The sequence below is a fragment of the Triturus cristatus genome, chromosome 2_2, assembly GCF_964204655.1.
Source record: "Triturus cristatus chromosome 2_2, aTriCri1.1, whole genome shotgun sequence".
NCBI lineage: Eukaryota > Metazoa > Chordata > Amphibia > Caudata > Salamandridae > Triturus > Triturus cristatus.
Genome location: NC_140582.1, coordinates 1,007,774,755 through 1,007,795,738, shown reverse-complemented (window position 1 = coordinate 1,007,795,738; position 20,984 = coordinate 1,007,774,755). Strand labels below are relative to the sequence as shown.

The following is a 20,984-nucleotide window of genomic DNA, read 5'->3' as shown; positions in this document are numbered from 1 at the left end:
TGAATCTCACTAAGGATAGGTGCAATTGTGCTTAGCTCCAAACCTCGTTCTTTTGTATAAAATGTTAAATTATTCATGCAGGGGTTGCCCTGGCGGCAACTGCTGTGCCCTGGGGACCGCCACCTCTCCAGGGCAAATTTTGTATAATATGGGGGCCCACGCAGCCTGCCCTGAAGCCCTGGGGACCGCCACCTCCCTGGGGCTAAAAAAAAATATGAATGCAGGGGGCTCCAGCCCCTGCAACCCCGGGAACTGCCACCTCCCCAGGGCAAATGCTAAAAATGTGAAGTGAGGGGCCACGCTGCCCTCGCAGCCCGAGGACCACCACCTCCCCGAGGCCTAACTAACATTGGAGGGGGGCCATGCCGCCCCCTTGTGGAGCCCTACATGGCCCTGGGGACAGCCACCACCCGGGGCCAAATCCAGCAGTATCCCAGAGACCACCGCTCCCACCAAGCCATAGCAAACACAGCTCTGCTTTCAGCAAACCAGAGCAGAAAATGCTCTTGCTCACTGAAAGCAGAGCATGTCTGTTTCCCTGCCCACTGTCAAGCAAGCAGGGAACAGAAAGATTGATTTTAGATCCAGGGAGATGCATGTTAGCAGCTCCCTGAGTCTCAAAGCAATGTCGGCCCCCGCAGGGACTGCAGGGGCCTTCAGGCTCTCCCCAGAGGTCCCCAACATTTCACAAGTGGGTGCCCTGGTGGGACCAGGGCAACCACACTACAGGCTGGGCCCTGGGCATGGGGTCCCCGGGACCAAAATTGGCCAGGGAGGGGAGCCAATCAGCCCCCCTTCCTTTAAACAATTTGCTTTGTAAACAGAAAAGGCTGGGCCCCGGGGCATGGGTACCCAGGGCCAAAAATGGTCCAGGAAAGGGGGCCCATGCAGCCCCCCTTCCTTTATTAAAATAAATAAATAAATAAGAAAGGCTGGGCCCCAGGGAATGGGGTCCCTGGGGCAGAAATCGGCTACAGGGGTGAAGCCACGCAGCCTCTCAACCCCATTCTTAACATGCCTGGCCCTGGGGTATGGAATCCCTGGGGCCGAAATCAGCCCAGGGATGGAGGGCCATGCAGCCCCCCCCTTACTTTACTTAAAAAAATAAGAAAGGCTGGGCCCCAGGAATGGGTAGCCCTAGGGCAGAAATCGGACAGTGGACGGGTGCCACGCAGACCAACTCCCCATGCTTAACATGCCTAGCCCCGGAGGATGGGGTCCCTGGAGCCAAAATCGGCCCAGGGAAGGGGGGCTACACAGCCCCCTTTCCTTTGGAACACTCCCACCAAAAAAACAGCATGTCTCCGAGGCCCCGCCCCTTTCTCCACCACTCTGCAAACCTGCCTCCTGGCGTGCTGCTGGTTGAGGGATGAAGTCCCCTTGGCGTCTGAGGTTGTTTAGGGGCCAACAAGCCCTCCTCTTACCTCCAGTAAGCCCAACACAGTGCGATTTCTGCGAGGTAGCCTAGTCACATCCCCTTTTTCAACCGCTCTGCAAACGTGTCTCAGCGCACTGTGGGTGTGGGATGATGTGCCCTTGCCTCCTGAGGAATGCAAAAACAGTTGATGGACAGAATGCAGAACAATGTCATACATTCACCCAAGTACATAGATCTGGGCCTAGATCCATCGTTTTTTTGCTCACCATGCCATTCTAGTTTGAACCCAGCCATATGCAAATCAGCCTTGACCCTGTGCCTCATGGGAACAGTCCAGCCCGAACTACCAAGCCGGGTCCTCCCTGGACTGGAAACAAGCATCCTAGGACCGGTTTCGGGGTTTCACCCCTTTTCAGCCAGGATAACTTGATTCCAGTGGCATGGAGAGCACGGGACCCACGTCTGGGCATACCCTTCCCACTCGGGGTGACAAATGCAAAAACAACAGTTGATGGACAGAATGCAGAACAATGTCATACATTCACCCCAGTACAGAGATCTGGGCCTAAATCCATTGTTTTTTTGCTCACCATGCCATTCCAGTTTGAACCCAGCCATATGTAAATCAGCCTTGATCAGCCATGATGAGCAAAAACCCAATAAAAAAGGGGAGGGGGCATGTGGCCCCCTCCCTGAACCTAGTTAGGCCACCAGAGGGGCCCATCTATTTTAAAAAGGACTAAGGCCATGTGCCCCCTCCCCAAGCCCCATGAGGGCCTGGCACCCTGTTCCTCAGGGCCAACTTATTTTTTTTTAAAGGAGAGAAGAGCTTCATGGCTTCCCATCCTGAGCCTTATTAGCCTGCCCCAGTGTGGGCTGGGAAACAGGTCGCAAGTCTAAAACCTGCTGGTGGCAGCATTTCTAAAGCTCCTGCCCATTGTGAGTAGACTTTGGGGCAGATTTACAAGCCCCTTGCGCCTCATTTACGCCGCCGTTGCGTCACTTTTGTGACGCAGCGGCGCAAATCCTGCGGCATGGTGCAGGGTACTTACAACGTGACGCATCTGGGAGATGCGTCACGTTGTAAAGCCCTGCGCCACATGTAGGTGTTCTTGCGCAGGGGGGGCGTTTAGGCGCAGGAATGCATCCTAAAAGTGGCTGAGTGAAATCTACAAGATTTCACTCAGTAATTTTTAGGCCCATGCTGCGTCAAAGCCCTGCGCCTGCCTGAAGCAGGCATAAGGATTGCCGCAACATTAACAAGATAGGGCCCCCCAGAGCATTCCTGGAGCTGCGTCGCGCTTGCGACGCAACTCCAGCAATGCGCCACTGTGCCATTTTTGCCCCATGGTACGCCGCATTGTAAATGCGGCGCATCCATGGTGGCGGAGCTGTGGCGCACAGTAACTGGCGCATCCCTACTGATATGCAGGGATGCGCCAGTTATTGTAAATATGCCCCTTTGCGTTTCCGCCTGTTTAGCTGGAGATTAAAAAATGTTCCCGCCGGGTGAGGGCAAACACAAATGTCCCTGCCCATGCTGGTGCAGGCAGGGAAACTGCTGTATCCAGGGGGGTGGGCTCCCTGGGACACAGCATGTGAACCTTCCCCAGGGGATGGGGTCTCAGGGCTAATACATTCTCAGAGAGGGGGGCTGCATGGCCCCCCTTTCTATTTAATGTAAGTAGCCACCCTGTGGAATGGGGTTCCCAGGGCTTTTTTCAAGGTCTCAGAGAGAGGGGCAGTGCGGCCCTCCTCCAATTAATATATACTTTGGGCTTGAGGGCCGAATATGGCTTTGGGGTGCCAGCACACAACTCTGCCCTAATCATTTAAGCCAGACTCTGGGTAATGATGTTCCCGAGGCCTTAATGAAAGAAAGTTTCCCCAGGCCACCAATTCTTTTTTTTAGATCTCGTGGGACGCAGAAACATTTTAAGGTTTTTTTCTTTCAAATTTGGCCCAAGGAGAGGTCATTCTGGGTCCCCCCCATGGGGTCTAGGTGGGCAGAGTATCCCTACCCTGCCCCCTTGTATATCTATTTTTTTTCTTCATGTTCAGGACAGGGGACTAAGTCCTTTGAGTCCTGCAGTTGCCGCCAAAAACAGTATTCTCGTGTTGTTGCAGCCAATTGGAGTGCTTACTCATGCAGGAGTCTGACCCCCGCAGGAGCGAAATGGCCCAAGGTAACAAAGAGCTCCCTAGGCCAACCAGAACACTCTATTTGTTAAAACTGGGTTTGAGGCACTCTTGCTGGAACCCAACAGTCTAGAAATACAAATATTTTTGAACTTTACCTTTACATAAACTACAGAAAGGATTTACACCAAATCACACTTCCTGCCAAATTTGGTGTAATTCCATTCAGCAGTTTTTGCTGTAGCTCCGCCTAATTAAGTCTATGGGAAATACATGGGGATTTTGCATTTTGGGACCCCCCCTTTTTTCTTGGTAGATCACCCCAAAACATTCCATGATCAAACTAATCAAAAAGTAGGATATTTTTAGAAAGTTTCCTGGAGATTAGTCAAATGGGATTAAAGTTAGTAGCACCACTAAAAATGCTTTTCCTCTGGAAATGTGGCTTAACTATAACTACCCAGTAGCCACTGGGTGTATATAGCCACACCACACCTTTTATGAATTGGCCCCTTACTGTTTTTATAGACAATATTGTGCACAGTTCCATGCAGGACTTTCTTGTTTCATGTCAGCTTGTCTACCTTTGTTCAATAGTGCATAATGCTTTAAATGATTGTAAATGGACCATATTACAGTTTCTAAATAATACCGCTTTGTGATCTGCTCATCAGCTGAGGGGGGTGCACTTCTCTTTCCTTCTTGGCTCAGAAAGTTCACATATCGTTTAGGAAAGCACAGCTTGTTTACTCGTTAGGATGTGATGTTCCCCTCTAGGTCTTAGAAGGACACTTGCCATGAAGACTTCAGGGAGGTATGCGATCTGTACGTGAATACATTAAATCATTGCAATTCAATTCAAGGTGGAAGATCTCTCCATGCAATGCACATCCGTTGGAAGTATCGTTCGGAAGACGCTCCACTTGTAGATGCCTAATCGGTATGTTTCTGGATTGTTTAAGGCTACAACATCCACAGGGTCGGTGCTACGGTCTTGACTAGTCCACCAGAGTTCAAGCAAAGGTCCATCCCTCATTGTCCTCTGCTTATACCTTCAGATTCATTGATGCGTAAAGCATACTTTGAGCCTATTAATGACGCAGTGCTAGAGACATTCGGAACTGTCAGACATTTTCCCTGCAATTCCTGCAACAAATCTGTGATGGTGCTGGTGGAAGGGTTGGGTGGAGGCTTATTTATTATATACGCTTACATGAGAATTGTGAGCGGTTAAACTTTAGGCTAGAACGAAACAGAGAGGCTACAAAAATGTACTTTAGTATCAGTGTATTCTGTATTCTTCCCTTGCTAGCCGAGTTGTTCAAAACAGCCTATGAATCATAGATACCAACTTTGAAGAAAACAGTGAGTAAAATATATATATTTTTTCTATCTGTTCACAGCAGCTAAACAAGTACAGCTTCAGCTCAGCTGCCGTTTGAGGGATACACAATTGTTTTGGTTTGAATTTACCAAATAGGCTGATTTTACTGCCTGCTTAGTGTCAGGATTACTTGTAGTTTCTGGAAAGTCACAAACAGTCTACAGTACAGAGTAGAATACTGTAATGATCATATCCAGTTTCAGCAACCAGACTAGTAAGAATAAGACTGTCAGTGCAAGGCCATATTTGAATGGTGATTCCTTACCTGAGATCCTATTCTGTAGAATGGTGAGGTGTGTCTACATGGCTCTCCTCTTCGTATGTGTTTTCATGTCCTTCCCTTATACAGTCCGGAATCCCATACCTAAATCACTGTGCTCACTCCACCCTAAAAAGAGGAAATACACATTAAACATGACATGGATTGCGCCCTACGGGCCCTAGCCCGAAATAAAGCTCCGGGGCTCGACGGGTTTCCCTTAGAATATTACACGACATTCTCGGTGCACTTGGTTCCTCGATTGGTAGAGATGTTCGCGGCGGCACTGAAGAAGGGGGAACTACCGAAATCCATGCGAGAATCCGTAATCGTGACGTTCTTGAAACCCCATAGGGACCCGCAGCAAATGGCCTCCTATCGCCCCATATCGCTGTTGTCCGCTGATTGCAAACTCCTCGGGAAAACTCTTGCAGACAGATACGTACAAGTCATACGCTCCTTGGTCCACCCCGATCAATGTGGATTTATACCCGGCAGACGCACATCTCAGAACATACGTCGGGTTTTCCACATTCAGGATCAGGTGAAGGGGATATACCCTCGAGCGGCCTGTCTCATCCTGGATCTTGAGAAGGCCTTTGATTCCCTCACGTGGCAGTTTCTGTTTTCAGTGCTACAGAGAGCGGGCGTCGGGTCTACCCTCCTAGCATATACACGCCTACTGTACACCGGGCTGACATCGCGGATACGCCTGGGCCGGTATATATCGACGGAGTTTGCGGTTCAGAGGGGCACGCGACAGGGCTGCCCGCTGTCCCCTCTACTTTTTGCTCTGGCGGTTGAGCCCCTCGCCATACGACTGCGGCGGGAGGGGGAGAGTTGGGGTATCCCGGTGGCAGGCACAGTGCATAGCGTTTCCTTATACGCGGACGACCTGTTGATTTATGTGCGGGACATTACGGACGACCTGACTCCCCTTTGGGAGACTTTGACGGAATTTACAGCGGCCTCGGGACTGCGGGTGAACTGGGATAAGTCCACGGTATACCCACTGCATCCGGGTCTAACCCCACAGGAGGTTCGCCTGGGTGCTCAGCAGGTGCCCTGGAGTGCGGAAGCCCCTCGATACCTCGGGGTCCGCCTATACCACTCCTCCACAGATATGTTTGAGGGTAACCATAATAGGGCGTTGGCGAGTATTAGGGCTACAGTGGGATTCTGGAGGAGCCTTCCGTTGGCTCCAATTGGGAGAGTGGCATTGGCCAAAATGATCATGGTCCCACGATTATTGTATTTCTTTACCAATTTGCCAGTAATTCCACCCAGAGCCTTTTTTCGGGACCTAGACTCCCTCCTCAGCGCGCTCATCTGGGGGTCCGCCAGACACAGAATAGCCCTGAAAAAATTGCAGTTGCCTACCTCACAGGGCGGCCTGGGAGCCCCCTCATTCGAGGCCTACTTCCTAGCAGCACAGCTGCAGTGGCTGTCGCACTGGACGGCAGACAGGTATACTGTGGAAACTCACACCGTCGCTGGACGGATAGCGGTCCCGGAGATCCGCCGCCTACTCCTCCCTGGCACCAAACCAAAACGCACATACCCTCTGCAGGTGTCAGTGGCACGTAGGTGCATGCTGAGGATACACCGCATGTCCCCGGGGACCCCGTTGTACTCCCCTCTACTCACCCTGGCGGGATGGCCCAAACAGGAACACTACTACACAACAAACGCGGTCCGCACGTGGACATCGTGTGGTATAACGGAAGTGGAGTCCCTTTTCGAGGACGGGCAACTGAGACCGTTCCACAGCCTTGTGGCAGAATACGATCTTCCCCCAGGACAATTCCTGCTTCACCGCCAACTCCTAGATAGCTACCGACCATATCAGGACCTAATCAAAGGGGAACCATGCACACATCCAGTTCTTCACACAATCCTACACATGGGAACAGGGCAACATTTAACGACATGGCTTTATAAAGCCATTCGGGAACTGACTAATAAACCACTGGAGACCCTGAGGGCTACCTGGGAGGTTGAACTCGGGCGCGCACTACATGATAGGGAGTGGGAGAGGGCTTTGGAGTACCCTAAGAAGGTCTCCAGAAACGCACGCTTTAAGAATATCCAATATTACATTCTGCACAGGGCCTATTTAACACCTGCACGCCTCCAACGATTCTACCCCGACACTCAGTTCCTATGTCCCAGATGCCTCGAACAGAATGCAGATTTCCAACATATGTTTTGGAATTGTTCCGTCATTAAAACTTTCTGGCACCATATTCATACTGCTTTGGGTACCCTCACAGGGCTGGCCTGCATGAACACGTGGGAGGCCTGCGCCATAGGCATCTTTCGCACAAGTAAGCAGCACAAGGTGCGGACCCGTTTTCTCTCCCTTGCAGTGCTCCTAGCCAAACGCAGCATCGCCATGCACTGGCGCTCCCCCACCGGTCCACCGCTGGCGGCTTGGGTGGGAGCTACACACAAATGGGCGGCGGCTGAGGAGGAGACATTACGGGAGGAGGAGGTGAGAGGGGTCCGCAAACACCCAATATCTATGGAATGGGCCATGCTATTATATCAGTTCAAGCAGCTAACCCCGGGGGCAGATCCAACAGACAGCCCACCCGCATTGTCAGCCCTACACTAGCAGTCGCAGACCCCACCCAACCAATCTTTCGAAATACCGGCCGCATGAACTCCACACAAATACCAGCATCAGGTGTGATATCGTGGCTTCAGGTCGCATCGACTATGTTAGGCAACCGTGAGTCACAATGGTGCCTTCCCATACGACGGTCCATACGCTCGCTAGCGATTCTGGAGAGGTTCTTCCATGCCCGTTCCCTAGGTTCTGCCCCGTTCCACCCCAGTTCCTGTGCCAGGTCTGGAACCTGAGATAATTGGGTACACACATCACGATATATCTGTAAGTTGTTTAAGCTCTCACTTGATGTATCGCCAGTATATACAGATTTTATGTACCACCATGGAATGTACAATCTAACTTCACTGTTCGAAAACTGTGTATGATATACGATGTGTGAAATATGAAAATGGCAATAAAAATATTTAAAAAAAAAAAAAAAACATGACATGGATTGCTGTCAGTAGAGGTCAGTTGGTTTAACATTAGAACATCACAGTTCTCAGTCAGTGAATTCCAAGGTTCTGGGCCAGGCAGCCTTGCTTTCACTCTGAAACCCCCAGATCATTGAACGCCCATATAACCATGTTAGTCATTATTTTGTCTTCCTAAAACCACAAGCTCTCCCTGAGCTGCACAACCATTCATTCCTTGGCTCAGTCGCAGTCAAAACCCCATCCCACTGATGAGCGCTTGTTCATGACTCATATGGTTATGCATAAATGTGATACATGGGTAGAGAAAATTGTGGGCAGTTAAAAGGACTTCTTATGCTCCTTTGTCCTTCCTGCTGTTCAGACTTGGAATAGTTTCTGGGGCTGTCTTTTTTGTTTTGCTGCATTCTGTTTTTGACCTCCACTGAGGTCTAATACCCATGTTTTTGTTTAGCTCTCATTTATCGCTGTTTATGACCACATCCTTTAACAGGTAAGCCACACTCAAAAAAGGTATGGCCAGAACTCTGGGCTACTGTAGGAACATCCCAAAGGATGCGGGGCCTCTGATACTCCTCCCTGATCAGAGCGAGAACTGCATTGGACTGGCTAAGCCTCATCACTTAATTCTTTTTGGTGTGAGCCAGAGTATGGCGGTTTGGCAGTGACAATTCTGGTCACCTAAGAGGGCTTTTGAAAGAGGACATTGGACCTTGAAAATGGGGGCCACCCCTAAGAGCAGCACTGAAGGATGAAGGGCCATACTACATCCATAACCAATTGCTGCAGAGGAGCCCTTGGAAAGTCAACAGCAATAGTCTGATGCTGTCCTCTGTTTTCCATAAAGAGGATGCATTTTGAGGTGCTCCCTCCTGCCCCAAAACATTAGAGTATATTTACAAGGGGATAGAACCACCAGAACATCACTGTTAGTGAAGTTCTGGTGGCGCTATGCCCTTCTCCATATTTACAAAGCGGCGTTAATCCAATTTTTGTGGCTTAACGGCGTATTGCGAATACGGCACCCTTACAGACTTTACTTTGTGTTAAAGTGGCGTGCAATGGGTGTTGCTCTGGGCGTCCCACCACAACACGCATTCCTTTTTGACGCTGCCCCAGATATACAAGGATGTGTAAATATGAGGCGCAGCACACATAGAAAGAGCAAAACAACAATAATGATTGTTTATGTGCCAGAAGGTATGCATTCCTGCACATAAACAATCATTAAATATTGAATATTTGCTACTTCTATGTGTGCTGCAGTAGCAAATCACCATGATTGATTGTTTATATGCAGGAAGGGACAGCTTCCTGCGCAGAAACAATCATTCCCTGTAAAACAGGCACCCTTGCTCTCTGGTGCAATATGTTTGTTAATACGCCCCATTGTTTTTGCCTCACTTTTCCTTATTTTCTAGGTGTAGTTACTTCCACCTCCGTAATTAGTATAAAGTAGAAGGGAAAGCAAAAATATCCTAGTGTATTTACACAGACTTTCGGAGTCTCCTCAAATGCAAGTTGCCATAACGTTGAGTAAATCACACACAACATGGAAGTCTGAGGAGCCTTCAAACGACAAAAGCACGACAGACCAGCACTTCCACATGCTTGCAAAGTGTGGATGAGCATGACAGGCCAGCAGTACCACAGAACTTGCAAAAATCGGGTTGAAAAAAGGAGATTAAAGGTCTCGATATGATGGAGGCTCAAGAGCAATGGGGAGCATTGCGGTAGATTAAAGTGGAGTGCAGTGGGTGAAGCAATGACCACATCTTATTAGCTTGTCATTCGCGCCCCTTCTTCCTAGTCAACCCGCAACCCAGCCAGTGCAGTGTCCTGGTGGTCTTTCACCCTTCTTACAGAGCAGAGGCTGAGTGCACACGAGTAGCCCCCTAACACTGAGTGGTAAAGGAAGAATAGATGAAATAGTCCGGCCAATAACCAGACAACAGCTGGATAGAGTTCTGGCCATCACATTTAAATGGGTCTTTCAGTCTGTACTTATTCACCAGTTGTTAACATCGCAATAAACAAGCAGACCATGGTGATATTATGAGTCCGAAATATGAATCCTGTACTGTCCGGACAAAAGATGGAAACCTGGCCTTTGCAAAAGCAACAAATGTGTTTCTTTCAGCCTCCCAAACCTTGCCTGATTTTTACTGATTAACCTTAAAATTATAATAATCTGTAATTTATATAGCACAATTAAACTATGCAATCGAAAATTGGTACTCGTTTTTATAAATTATCCAATTCAAACTGACACTCGTTTTATTGGTCTCGTTGCAAATCTGAGTGGGTTTTGCCAGGATTAAAACCTCCGGCATGCATATCACCGTTGTTCCCAGGAATCAATTAAATTCTTCGCATCCCATGTACAATCTGCATTCTTGTCACACGCAGGACTCACTACTCAAAACAAGCATTGAAAATGCAATAGGTCTCGCCTTTGATTAAGTTAAAGCCATTTGCTTTGCTAATGGTATTGTATAGCAAAGCAAATGGCTTTAACTTAATGAAAGGCGAGACCTATTGCATTTTTAATGCTTGTTTTTAGCTTACGTGTTTAAGCCACGCCCTTTATCACATTGACCACGTCCCTATGAGAGACCCCCCGTTTTTTCATCCTACTTAAAGTCCTGCACAGGGCTACCGAGAATGGGCCATTTAAACCTACAGTTAAGCTGTGCTCTGTTTATGGACAGTTTTGTAGTACTGTCAGGGCAAGAAATACATTAGATACTGGACTGAGCTGGAACCTGTCACTAGGTACGGAAGGAATACTTTGATGAGACTCGGTGCTTTCACCATAATGAGTTATACTAACAACCAATGGACACGATCAGAGTTAACCTTCCTGTGAGAAGCGGCTGGCCTTAGCATAAATATCTCATCTTACAGCTTCCGTACTCGCCTCTTGACTGAGGTGTATTCTTCATATCAAACGTCCTGTGTGGGAAAGAATCTTTATTTCTTGCTTAGCAAGTTTCCTGTAGTCATTAAAGAAGTGCAGTGCGACTGGCACAAAATGGAAGAAGGAGGGCCCGACGGGGGAAGGGAGGGAAAGCAAAAGTGTGCCATGCACGCGTTGTGCTGAAATGCCGCGACCTGTACACGTGCACTTCTCCTGTCCGTCCGTACGCGTGCACATCTCCTGTCCGTCCGTACGCGTGCACATCTAGTTTTGGAATCCGTATTGATTCCATAAGGCCCTTGCATGGCGAGTGTAGCGCATGCGCGCTGCTAACGCCAGGCGAGACCTAAAAACCTAGAACTGTGTGTTTCATTTCACAGGGAAAAGTGGCCAGTTGTGTGAGAAGGCAAGATTCCCATGCTTCCTGTATCCTTAGAGTGGCTGACCTTTGAAGCCACAAAGTGGACCAACTCAGCCCAAGGAGTTGAGTCCTGCAGCATTAAGTCTTGCCCTAAACCACAGGTGTCCAGGAAGTGAACTGAGCTCAGTACTTTATAAATACTGGTACTACGTTTCAGGCAGGCAATATTACAAACTTTAAAACATGGATACATAAATAGAACATCCATTTTTTGTTGCCATTCGTCACATTACATTATTCATTTAAAGTTTGTGTTTTTTCTAACAGCAGTTAGGATTTGTTTATCCACTGTATACTGGTAAAGGTAGGCCTTGCCAAATTGCTGTAGAAACATGGGGTATGTATTTTAGTTTCAAGTGGCTAACATATTTCCTTTACGGTTGTGTCAGTAACTGAGCTTTGTACACCTGCACAACACAATTGCACACAATTACAATTGCCAGACCAAAGTATAGTTACTTTAACTAAAGTTGTTTTCTATGTTTAGGCCAGAACACATGCCGCTGGGGACTGGTCAGCATGCACAAGCATTGATTTCCCCAACACTGACTGATCCTCACTCAGTATGGTGGTCTTGATCATGAGCTAGCGTGGAGGAAAGGGAATTATTAAAATATAATCTTGACATCACCGACCATAGTAACTGTTTATTATTTGGGGCTATGAATAGTGTCATGCATATTTATCTCCTTTGTCAAGTTATTGTCAGTATCTCTGGCGAGTGACAGATTCACATACATATATTTTTATTGTGGCTTTTAGGTGAGCATATTTCCAAGTGAAAATATAGAGGACTGAATGCTTCTTAAGTATTGAACAACATGTCAAAAAACTAAATTTCTGGCAACTGCAATAAGCTATTTCATGTATAAATGTCAGCATTGTTGAAATATGTGTTCTATTCAGAGTGAATATGTAGGTAAAATAATTAATATTGTGTAATGATTGTACCTTCTAAGTATCTGTTGGCATATGGACAGTTGTGTTGCACAGGTAAAAATATACAAATAAAAACCTCTTTTCTCAGGAGAGAGAACGAAGGTCTCCAGCATTTAACCTCCATATATCAGCCTTTCCAGAAAATAATGGAAGTGCCCTTCAACTTTTCTGTCATCAGGAAGGAATAAAGGTAGATGCAGCTTCACTTAGCTCTTGCCTTGGATTTCATGTGTTGTTTAATCAGTCACCAAATACAGTCATCATAGACTTTCATTAGACATTCAGAAGCGATCATTTTCTTTTGGTTTGATGAAATCCTCACTCAGCTGTTGAGTTAAGCTTTCCAAATGTTCTAAACTGTAGCACAAATAAATATTCATTGTGGTCTGTGGCATGACTTCGAACCTTTAACATATGTTGATCTCCTCATGAGAATGCAATAGTTCTAGCCAAAACACATCTGTAAAACCTTCACATTATTCTCTTCTCATCTCTTACTTGTTTCCTTTTAATATTGATGTTATTTATTTAATGCAACTTTCCTATAATTTTCAATTTTTTATGATTTTCAATTTTTCATAAACATGTAACACACTTCTGACTGTCTAGCATGATATCGCCACATGCAAACAAACCAGTATATATCATCAGTTCTGTGCTGCTCAAGAGAAAAAACTGCTCTTCATAATAAAATATATACATTCAGGGTATCACAACTTCTGAAGTTCTGCCGATTGGATTTTGTTGTGTCACTGTGTTTAGTGATTGATGCATTGGTGTTGTCTAGAGTACATTAGAAACGCAGTATTCTATTCATTTAAATATTTGTATTAATCGTAGTAGATGGATAACCAAAAACAGAAACATTGGGGTAGATTTCTATACATTTATTCTCCATCATTCTGAGATACTTCTCTTAACACCCCTTTCTTTTATTATTTTAGTATTTATAAACCCAGGAAGAAATGTTAACACAAGCGCATGTATTCCGCTTTTAGAGTTGTACATATCCAACATGTAAGTCACAGTGGAATCATGAGTTGGTCATTCATCTACAATTGTGCAGTGCCTATGGATTATTTCACTGTTTTTAATCGTTATACAACTCTAATAGCGGAATACACAAGCTTGTGTTTTAACATTTCTTTCTGGGTTTGATGGTGTTTGTTTTATGTGATTTTTTATTTTGTCTTGAATGAGTTTAAAGATATTTTCATAAATTGTAACCTAATATCCATTACATATTTTTGTATCTTTATGCGGTTTAGAGCCCTATTATTGTTTTGTAAGGAAATGAACACTAGATAAGAGTGAAGTGAGGAATATTTGTTGATGGGTGATTGAATACATTTTCAACCTGGGAAGAAAACATTCTTAGTTTTTGGTTTTAAGAAATCCCTAGCCCCTTGGTTTTTTGATGGGTTATTCTCATTGCTTACCTGTGAATCCTTACAGGCCACCATCCCTGTTTTTGAAGCCTATAACAGGGGGAAGCAAGTAGCAACCTGCCTAATTAATATTAACTAAGCAGTTTGTTCACCAACTCCCCTTGACTGGACGTTTTGGCACATAAACTAGTAGTACATATGTCAAAGAGACTGTATATGTGGCCAGTCTTTTTTCGTACATCTGTCCCTAAGTTACTAACAGGATTAATTGTGGAAATGTAGTGGCCGAATGTTTGTGAAATCCTACCAACTTGTGAGTGCACAGGGGTTCACTTACTTTGGCAACCAGCCTCTCTGCCTCCCGGTAAGCCCACAACTTCCTATGGAAGCTTATCTACTCAGAAATAAAATTCTTCCACACTCACAAAATTGTAATTGTAAATGAAACCATATACGAGTGCCAACTCATGTTTTATGCATCATAGACATGAACTTCTACTCGTAAAGGATGGCTGAGCTCATGAACTTGATTACTCCAGTTTTCTTTTATTTCTGCTGATTTTATTGTGGTATTGATTATATACTGTTAACAATTTTTCGTCTTGGTGTTGATCTATACATCATCCAGCTTCCCCCTAACTGTAAACCATGAACTCTCTCTTTCCATTTTGACTAAAGGATTCAACATGGAAACTTTGAGAATAGCTTGGTTTGCCATTCTGGCAAGTCTGTTGTGGGAGGTTGGCAAAAGCACATATAAACCTCTCTACACACTATCTCTCCTTATGCTGCTAGAAGAATTTACCAAAGAAGTGCTCAGCGTGGATGACAAAATGCCTCTATCAGGTAACCTTGGAGTAATACAGGGCCTGATGTATCAAAAGCTTGTACCCATTCTGTGTGTATGGGGAATGACTATGATACATAGACGCCATAATTCCTGATATGTGTCTTTTTACTGAACAAAGGTATCGGTTAGTCATATGTAGTGTATGAATCAAAAAAGCTCAAATGGGTTATTCACATCACATAAATTGATGTCTTGCTATTGGAATATATGCAGCTAGTGAACACGTTTCATTCTCTGTAGCGTGCAAGCCTGGGGCATTTTTAAGGTTTGTTGGACTTCTGGAATGCCACAGTGAAACAGCAAACTGAGGAAAACGTTGTTATCTAAACATAGTATTATCTCTTTTTTGTTAATTTATCTGCTTGTGAAACTCTTTCTATGTGATGCCTCTGGGACTTTTTCTTGAGCATTCTACAATTAAAACTAACAATTATAGATTTGAAGTGTATGCAAGTTTATATGTTGATGTGATTTCAGAGTTGAATTGCTGCCATTTGAATACTATCTGGTGCTGAGATTTGCTAAGAAGCAATTCAGTAATAAAAAGCTTCCTGGCTTCGGGGGGCTAACTAAGATGTTAGGACAATGGGACGTTTTATTTTCCTTTGATAGAGATGTTATATGTGATTGAGCAAACAGCTAGGGCTAAGGCATTCCATGCACCAAAGACCTGAACAGAGAACGAGTGGCCTCCCAGGATGTCTTTTGTGGGTCTGGTAGATACACGCTAATAGTGGCGGAGTAACTTTGTCAATTAAAAAAATAGGGCCCTTTTTCTAATAGGCCTGGTGAACCTGTATCAACGTCATGAACTGAATCTATAGAGAGACTGGCATCCAGAAAAAAGGGCCTGATTACGATCTTGGCGGACAGGGTTACTCCATCACAAACATGACGGATATCCTGTCCGCCAAATTACAAGTTTCATAGGATATAATGGGACTGAAATTCGGCAGACAGGATATCCGTCATGTTTGTGACAGAGTAACCCTGTCCGCCAAAATCATAATCGGGCCTAAAGTTCAGAGGACACATCTGACAGGATCCCTGATAAGATCCCTTGGTTTCAAACTGGGCTAAAGGTGAGCAACTTGGAGATGTTTGCAGTTCACTGAGGAGTTTTACATAAAGTCCAATTACTTGTTCCAGTTTGGAGAACATGAGCATCACCACTGTCTGATCTTATGTAAGCCAAGCGTGCATCAACAAAATGCTTTTTATACAAGTATGTGATAAAGTCAGATTTGAATACAGCCTGTAATGATAGAGTAATGAGAATATTTTATTTTTTAAGTCGGCAAAATAATAATCATGTAAATGATTCACATTAGATTGGGAAAAGGGTGTCAGAACCTACACTGCACTTCCTACCAACACATTTGCAGATCATGATAATTTTATAGCTGCTGATATAAATCTGGTTAGTTTAAACATAATTCTTCTAGGTGAAAAAAACCTCTTGAATTAAATCCCAGATCAATTATCAGAAAGAAATGTATGGAGCAAACCAGCAATGCCCATATGCTACTAAAAGTGACCATTACAAAGTTGTGAAATTGGGCCTATGCTATCTGAGTTCACTGTATTTCCTGGAATTTGACACCAGGGACCTATCATAATCGTATTCCGGTGACAGAACAGAAATTCATAGATTCCGTGGCTGGCGAAGGGCAAGATAGAAAGTAACTTCTCTTTGCACTTGAAAATGATGGTGTATGTATTGTTTAATATATTCTTCATTTGTTGGTAGAAAACATATGATGAGTATGCGAAAGTGCCTCTTTTTGTGTTGTCACGCATATTGAGTGGATTGATGCTTCTGGTTAGGTCTCGCCTAGCATTGCGGCACATGCGCTGCTTGCTTGTTAGGTCTCGCCTAGCGTTGCAGCGCAAGCGTTGCTCGCTTGCGAGATCTATTGTTGTTGGTTTTCTGTCGGGCTTCCTTGTAAGTGGGGTGGAAGCTCCACCCATGCTTTTAATTGGCGTGCGTTATAAAAACTCACTTTTTACTGGAAGTAAGGCTTGTTTGTTCCCTCCCTGTCTCCCTTTTGCCTCACCCACCCGGACTGGAGGTTTTGCAGGGCGTAACATATTTTCATGTTTCAATTTGGGGCTGCACAATAGACGCCGTTGTAATTGCGCATGTTTGTGCATGTTCGCAGGTATGTGGGCTCAGAGACTGTGCCTACGACAATTGCAGAGAAAGATGTCATTTCCCAAGTGCAGGGAAATCAGGCCCTCACTAGTACAGGAACCGCTGCATTTCATATGTGAAGGGAAAACATTCCCTCGCTAGTGCAAAGGCAAGCAACAGTACAAGGACATGTCGCCAGCGAGTCGCTAGCACTCATAACCACAGTGACAGGCGATGCAACAGCACGTCCTGCAACACATGCCGAACCATCACGCCCAATACCGCACATTTTCCAACTTGATTTCCTACGGTGGACGCGGCGTTTCCCACTGAATTATACATGTGCCACACTTGCCTCATAACCATCATCTCCTGCAGAATTTTCCTTTTCTTCTCGCATAATGTAGTCAACCCTGCCAATTCCATCCCATCTCCTATGTGTAAGAGAACCTGTGCCTGCACAGGAAGAAAGAACCTGACTGAAAACGTTGTGATGTTACACCTATATATCACCTGCCACCTGTGTTCATTCTAGCATGCAAGATTAGTTTGCAGCTTTATTTTGATTCCACTTTCACAACCTGCGGCGCTGCATTATCCTCTAGATCATAGCGTCTATGCTGTGTATACCAGTTGTTAGCTCTCCATGGCACATGTCGGTAACACAACCTGAGCGTTTCAATTTTTTTTAGATACGTGCAAAATTGTAATTACAATGCCAATAACTCTAACTCTAACTCTTACTGATGCGAGACCTGTTGCATTGCAAATTTTTGTGTTTTTTCAGTCTACGCCACGGGGTTCTGCTGTCCTCCCCTCAGAGCATGTTCTCTTACCCCTAAAACATGGTAAATTGGCTAATCCAAAATCGGCATATCCAGTTGTGGACCAGTGCTCTAAGCAGGTGCTAAATGTATGCTCTGGCCGGTGGGTGCGGTGGAGCGAACATGGAAGGGAAAGTGAAGCTTGTTCTAGTAAGGGAGAGTAACAACAAAACAGTGAATGCTGCAGCCGGCTTGATTTCTCGCGTGGAAAAATCATGTTTGATTCTCCCACACCTAGTAAAAATGGATGACAAAAAACAAACATCTCATAATTATGCTGAACAAAATTAACGCATACAAGCATGCATTAATTTCGCTTCACGTTTCTTTTAAGAACGGCTTATACCTGCAAAGGAAAACAAGGTAAATGGAAACAGCTCCTACATTTGACATGTACTGAATGTTATCTTATCACTTACCTACTCTAGGTAAGGGTGAAATGTGTAAAAATGTAGGGCTAAAGACTGCCCAGTCGAACAACCAACCAGATGCTTAAACGGGCCATACAGTGTAGAGAAAACCCCCTAATCATGTGGGGAAATCTAAAAGGTAATATTTATGCAAAATATCTTTGAAACAAAAAGTAGACGTGAATACTTTTACCTGGGAATTTATTAGAATTTATTTATTTTAGTGCCAGAAATAGAAACAATGTAGCATTCATTATTTATTATAATGTTGCTCTTCTTTAAGACTTTTATTTAAAAATAATGTATTTTTCGTGTACCGAGAAATTATGACTCAACGACAAGTAAGAAAAGACACTATAAGTACATGTAATGTTGTTACAATAATACATAAACTTACAAACCCGTTGAATACTAAATAGAGGAAACAAAGCATTCTCATGTAACTGCGTGGTAACCGTCCTCTCCGGAAACACTGCCCTAGACTCCTGCACATCTTGGTCTAACTTCTCCTTTAGACCTATGTCGGATTTTAGAAACATTTAAAATAATTTTGCAGCTGTATAACAATTTTAAGTAGTTATGTTTTTAATGTCCATAAATATTTAAATGGCAACCACTAAGCTTGTAATCTTAGAACACTATACGTTGTAACATATGAAACCATTAGTAATGCCATGTTTATTAACTTCTCCAATTTTTAGATTGCTGAACTTATCATAAATAATCCTTATCAAGACATATAAGAGTTGAAAGCAGCACACATTACTTGAATACTGTTCCATTTGAGTATGCCCATTCTTGGAGCTCTATGTTTCAGAGAATACTGTTCTGCAAAAAGTGTGTGCCCACCACTCCGCTGTTACCTCCTTGTAGTGGAGGAAAGAAGACTGGGCATCCAGAAGATTCCATCATCAATGGTTAAACTTGTTGGAAGTATGGTGGAGATGATTTAAGGTCTAATTGTGACACCATTGTCAAACCTTGAGTCTTACCTGGATATGCACAAACATGCTAGGTTGTTTGTTTGTTGAGGTTTGCATCTTCATGACATCAGTTATTGGTTGCCATCTATCATCTGCTTAGCATCTATTTTCAGACTCATGGTGAATATTATGTTACCTAGAAGATGTTACTTTAGATGGTTCTAAGAATAAAATTAAAAGGTAAATCTCAAAAAAGACGTGAGACGAGACCTGTTCTCATTCCCATAGCTATCAGATATTCCAACACATACATTTTCCTCTTACCAGCTTAATAGTTTATACACATATGTAATTGTCCTATCGCTATACAAGTAAATTAGGTATCGCACCTGAATATTAAATATTGTGGGAAAATATTTTAACTGCTATAATGTCATGGGACATAATATCGAAAGTAAGTATATTGAAGTCAAAAAATAGTAAACTATAATATGGAATTCATTACGGTTTGCATTAATGCTCTAGTTTGTATGTTTTATGTTAATTCTGTTAAGCTATTGTTATGTGGCCCTGGGGGCACATGTTGTGCCCCCAACACATCCATGCAACATGCACCACATGGTGCCTGGCACACGGTGCATGGATTAGTCCAATGTGCTTTTTTCTACTACGGCTTGTAGTGCAGGCCTTTTCTTGGGCTACCGCACAAGCCGCAGTAGAAAATAGCACTTTACGACCACCTGCACAGCGGTCCTATCCTAAATGGGCAGGTGGGACCGCAAAATCATTGTCGAAAGGTCACCTGCCCTATATGGTAGCATTTGGCGGTACGGCCGAACTTCATCATAATGAGGGCCATAATGATATAGTTCAATAGAAAAACGTTAACATTTTTATAGAAATCAATAACTTGTGTAAAATGGCTTATTTTTAAACTGAGATGTTACTTAATCAAAATTGACATCTGCAGGTTAACTTTCTAATTTATTGGCTATTTTGTATGAAACCCAAGAATTAAAAAATAATTACAAATTATGTAATTTGATTGTTTTACTATATATCAAATGTAACATTTGGTTGTAGGGTATGAGTTAGGATAGTGTCTTTTATCCCCTCTCATGTTTAATTATTTTATATAATATTTGTAAAAGGAGTGTTAGAATAGTAAGTAAGAACTCTTCCCAATATGTGGATTTTCACCAGTGTTGGTGGGAATGGAGTTAGAATAGGAACTGTGAATACCTCAACCTAATATACGATTTGTCCACAATGTTGGTAGGATTGCAGTCAGAATGGTATTCCAGTCCCCCATCCCTAGCCTATATATGTACTTTTCCCAGTATTTGTAATACTGGAGTTCAAATAGTAACTGAGGCCCCGATAATTTATGTACTTTCCATTATATTAGCAGGAAAGGAGTTTGAATAGTAAATCTGTCGCCCCAATATATGAAAGTTACCCAATGTTTGAGTGATGTTAGAATATTAAATCTGACCATTTCAATATATGCACTTTCCCCAATGTTAAAGGGGTTGGTGTTAGAATAGTAAATCTAAAACTTCCTCAAATACATGCATGTTGTATAAAAAATTCCAAGATTAATATTGGAACAGGAAATAACTCCCTCACCCCCAAATACAAGTTCATTCCCCAACATTTGTGGGGCTGGAGTTAGATTAGTAAAGCATTTTACTACCAGCCTAATATATTTACTTGACCCAATGTTTGCGGGACTGGAGTTAGAGTAGTCTATTTGACTACCCTCAGTATATTCACTTTCTTCAATATTGGCTGTCATACCAAGCATTCCCCCAATATTTGAGGGAATTGAGTTAGAATATTTAAATGGACTCCCCACAATATATGCACTTCCTCAATGTTGTTGGAAATGGAATAGAATAATAAATCTGCTACACCCAATATATGCACTTTCCCCAATATTTTAGAGCCTGGATTTAACTATTATA

At 44.0% G+C, this 20,984-nt stretch overlaps 1 protein-coding gene across 1 annotated transcript in view; it reads left to right on the top strand.

Moving 5' to 3' along the window:
- The window catches only part of JAKMIP1 (janus kinase and microtubule interacting protein 1), a 1,879,738-nt gene that overhangs the window by 1,616,409 nt on the left and 242,345 nt on the right, over window positions 1-20,984 (top strand). The window contains 1 exon segment of the mRNA XM_085642441.1: window positions 12,577-12,678. Within this exon segment, the coding sequence (XP_085498567.1) occupies window positions 12,577-12,678 (102 nt within the window).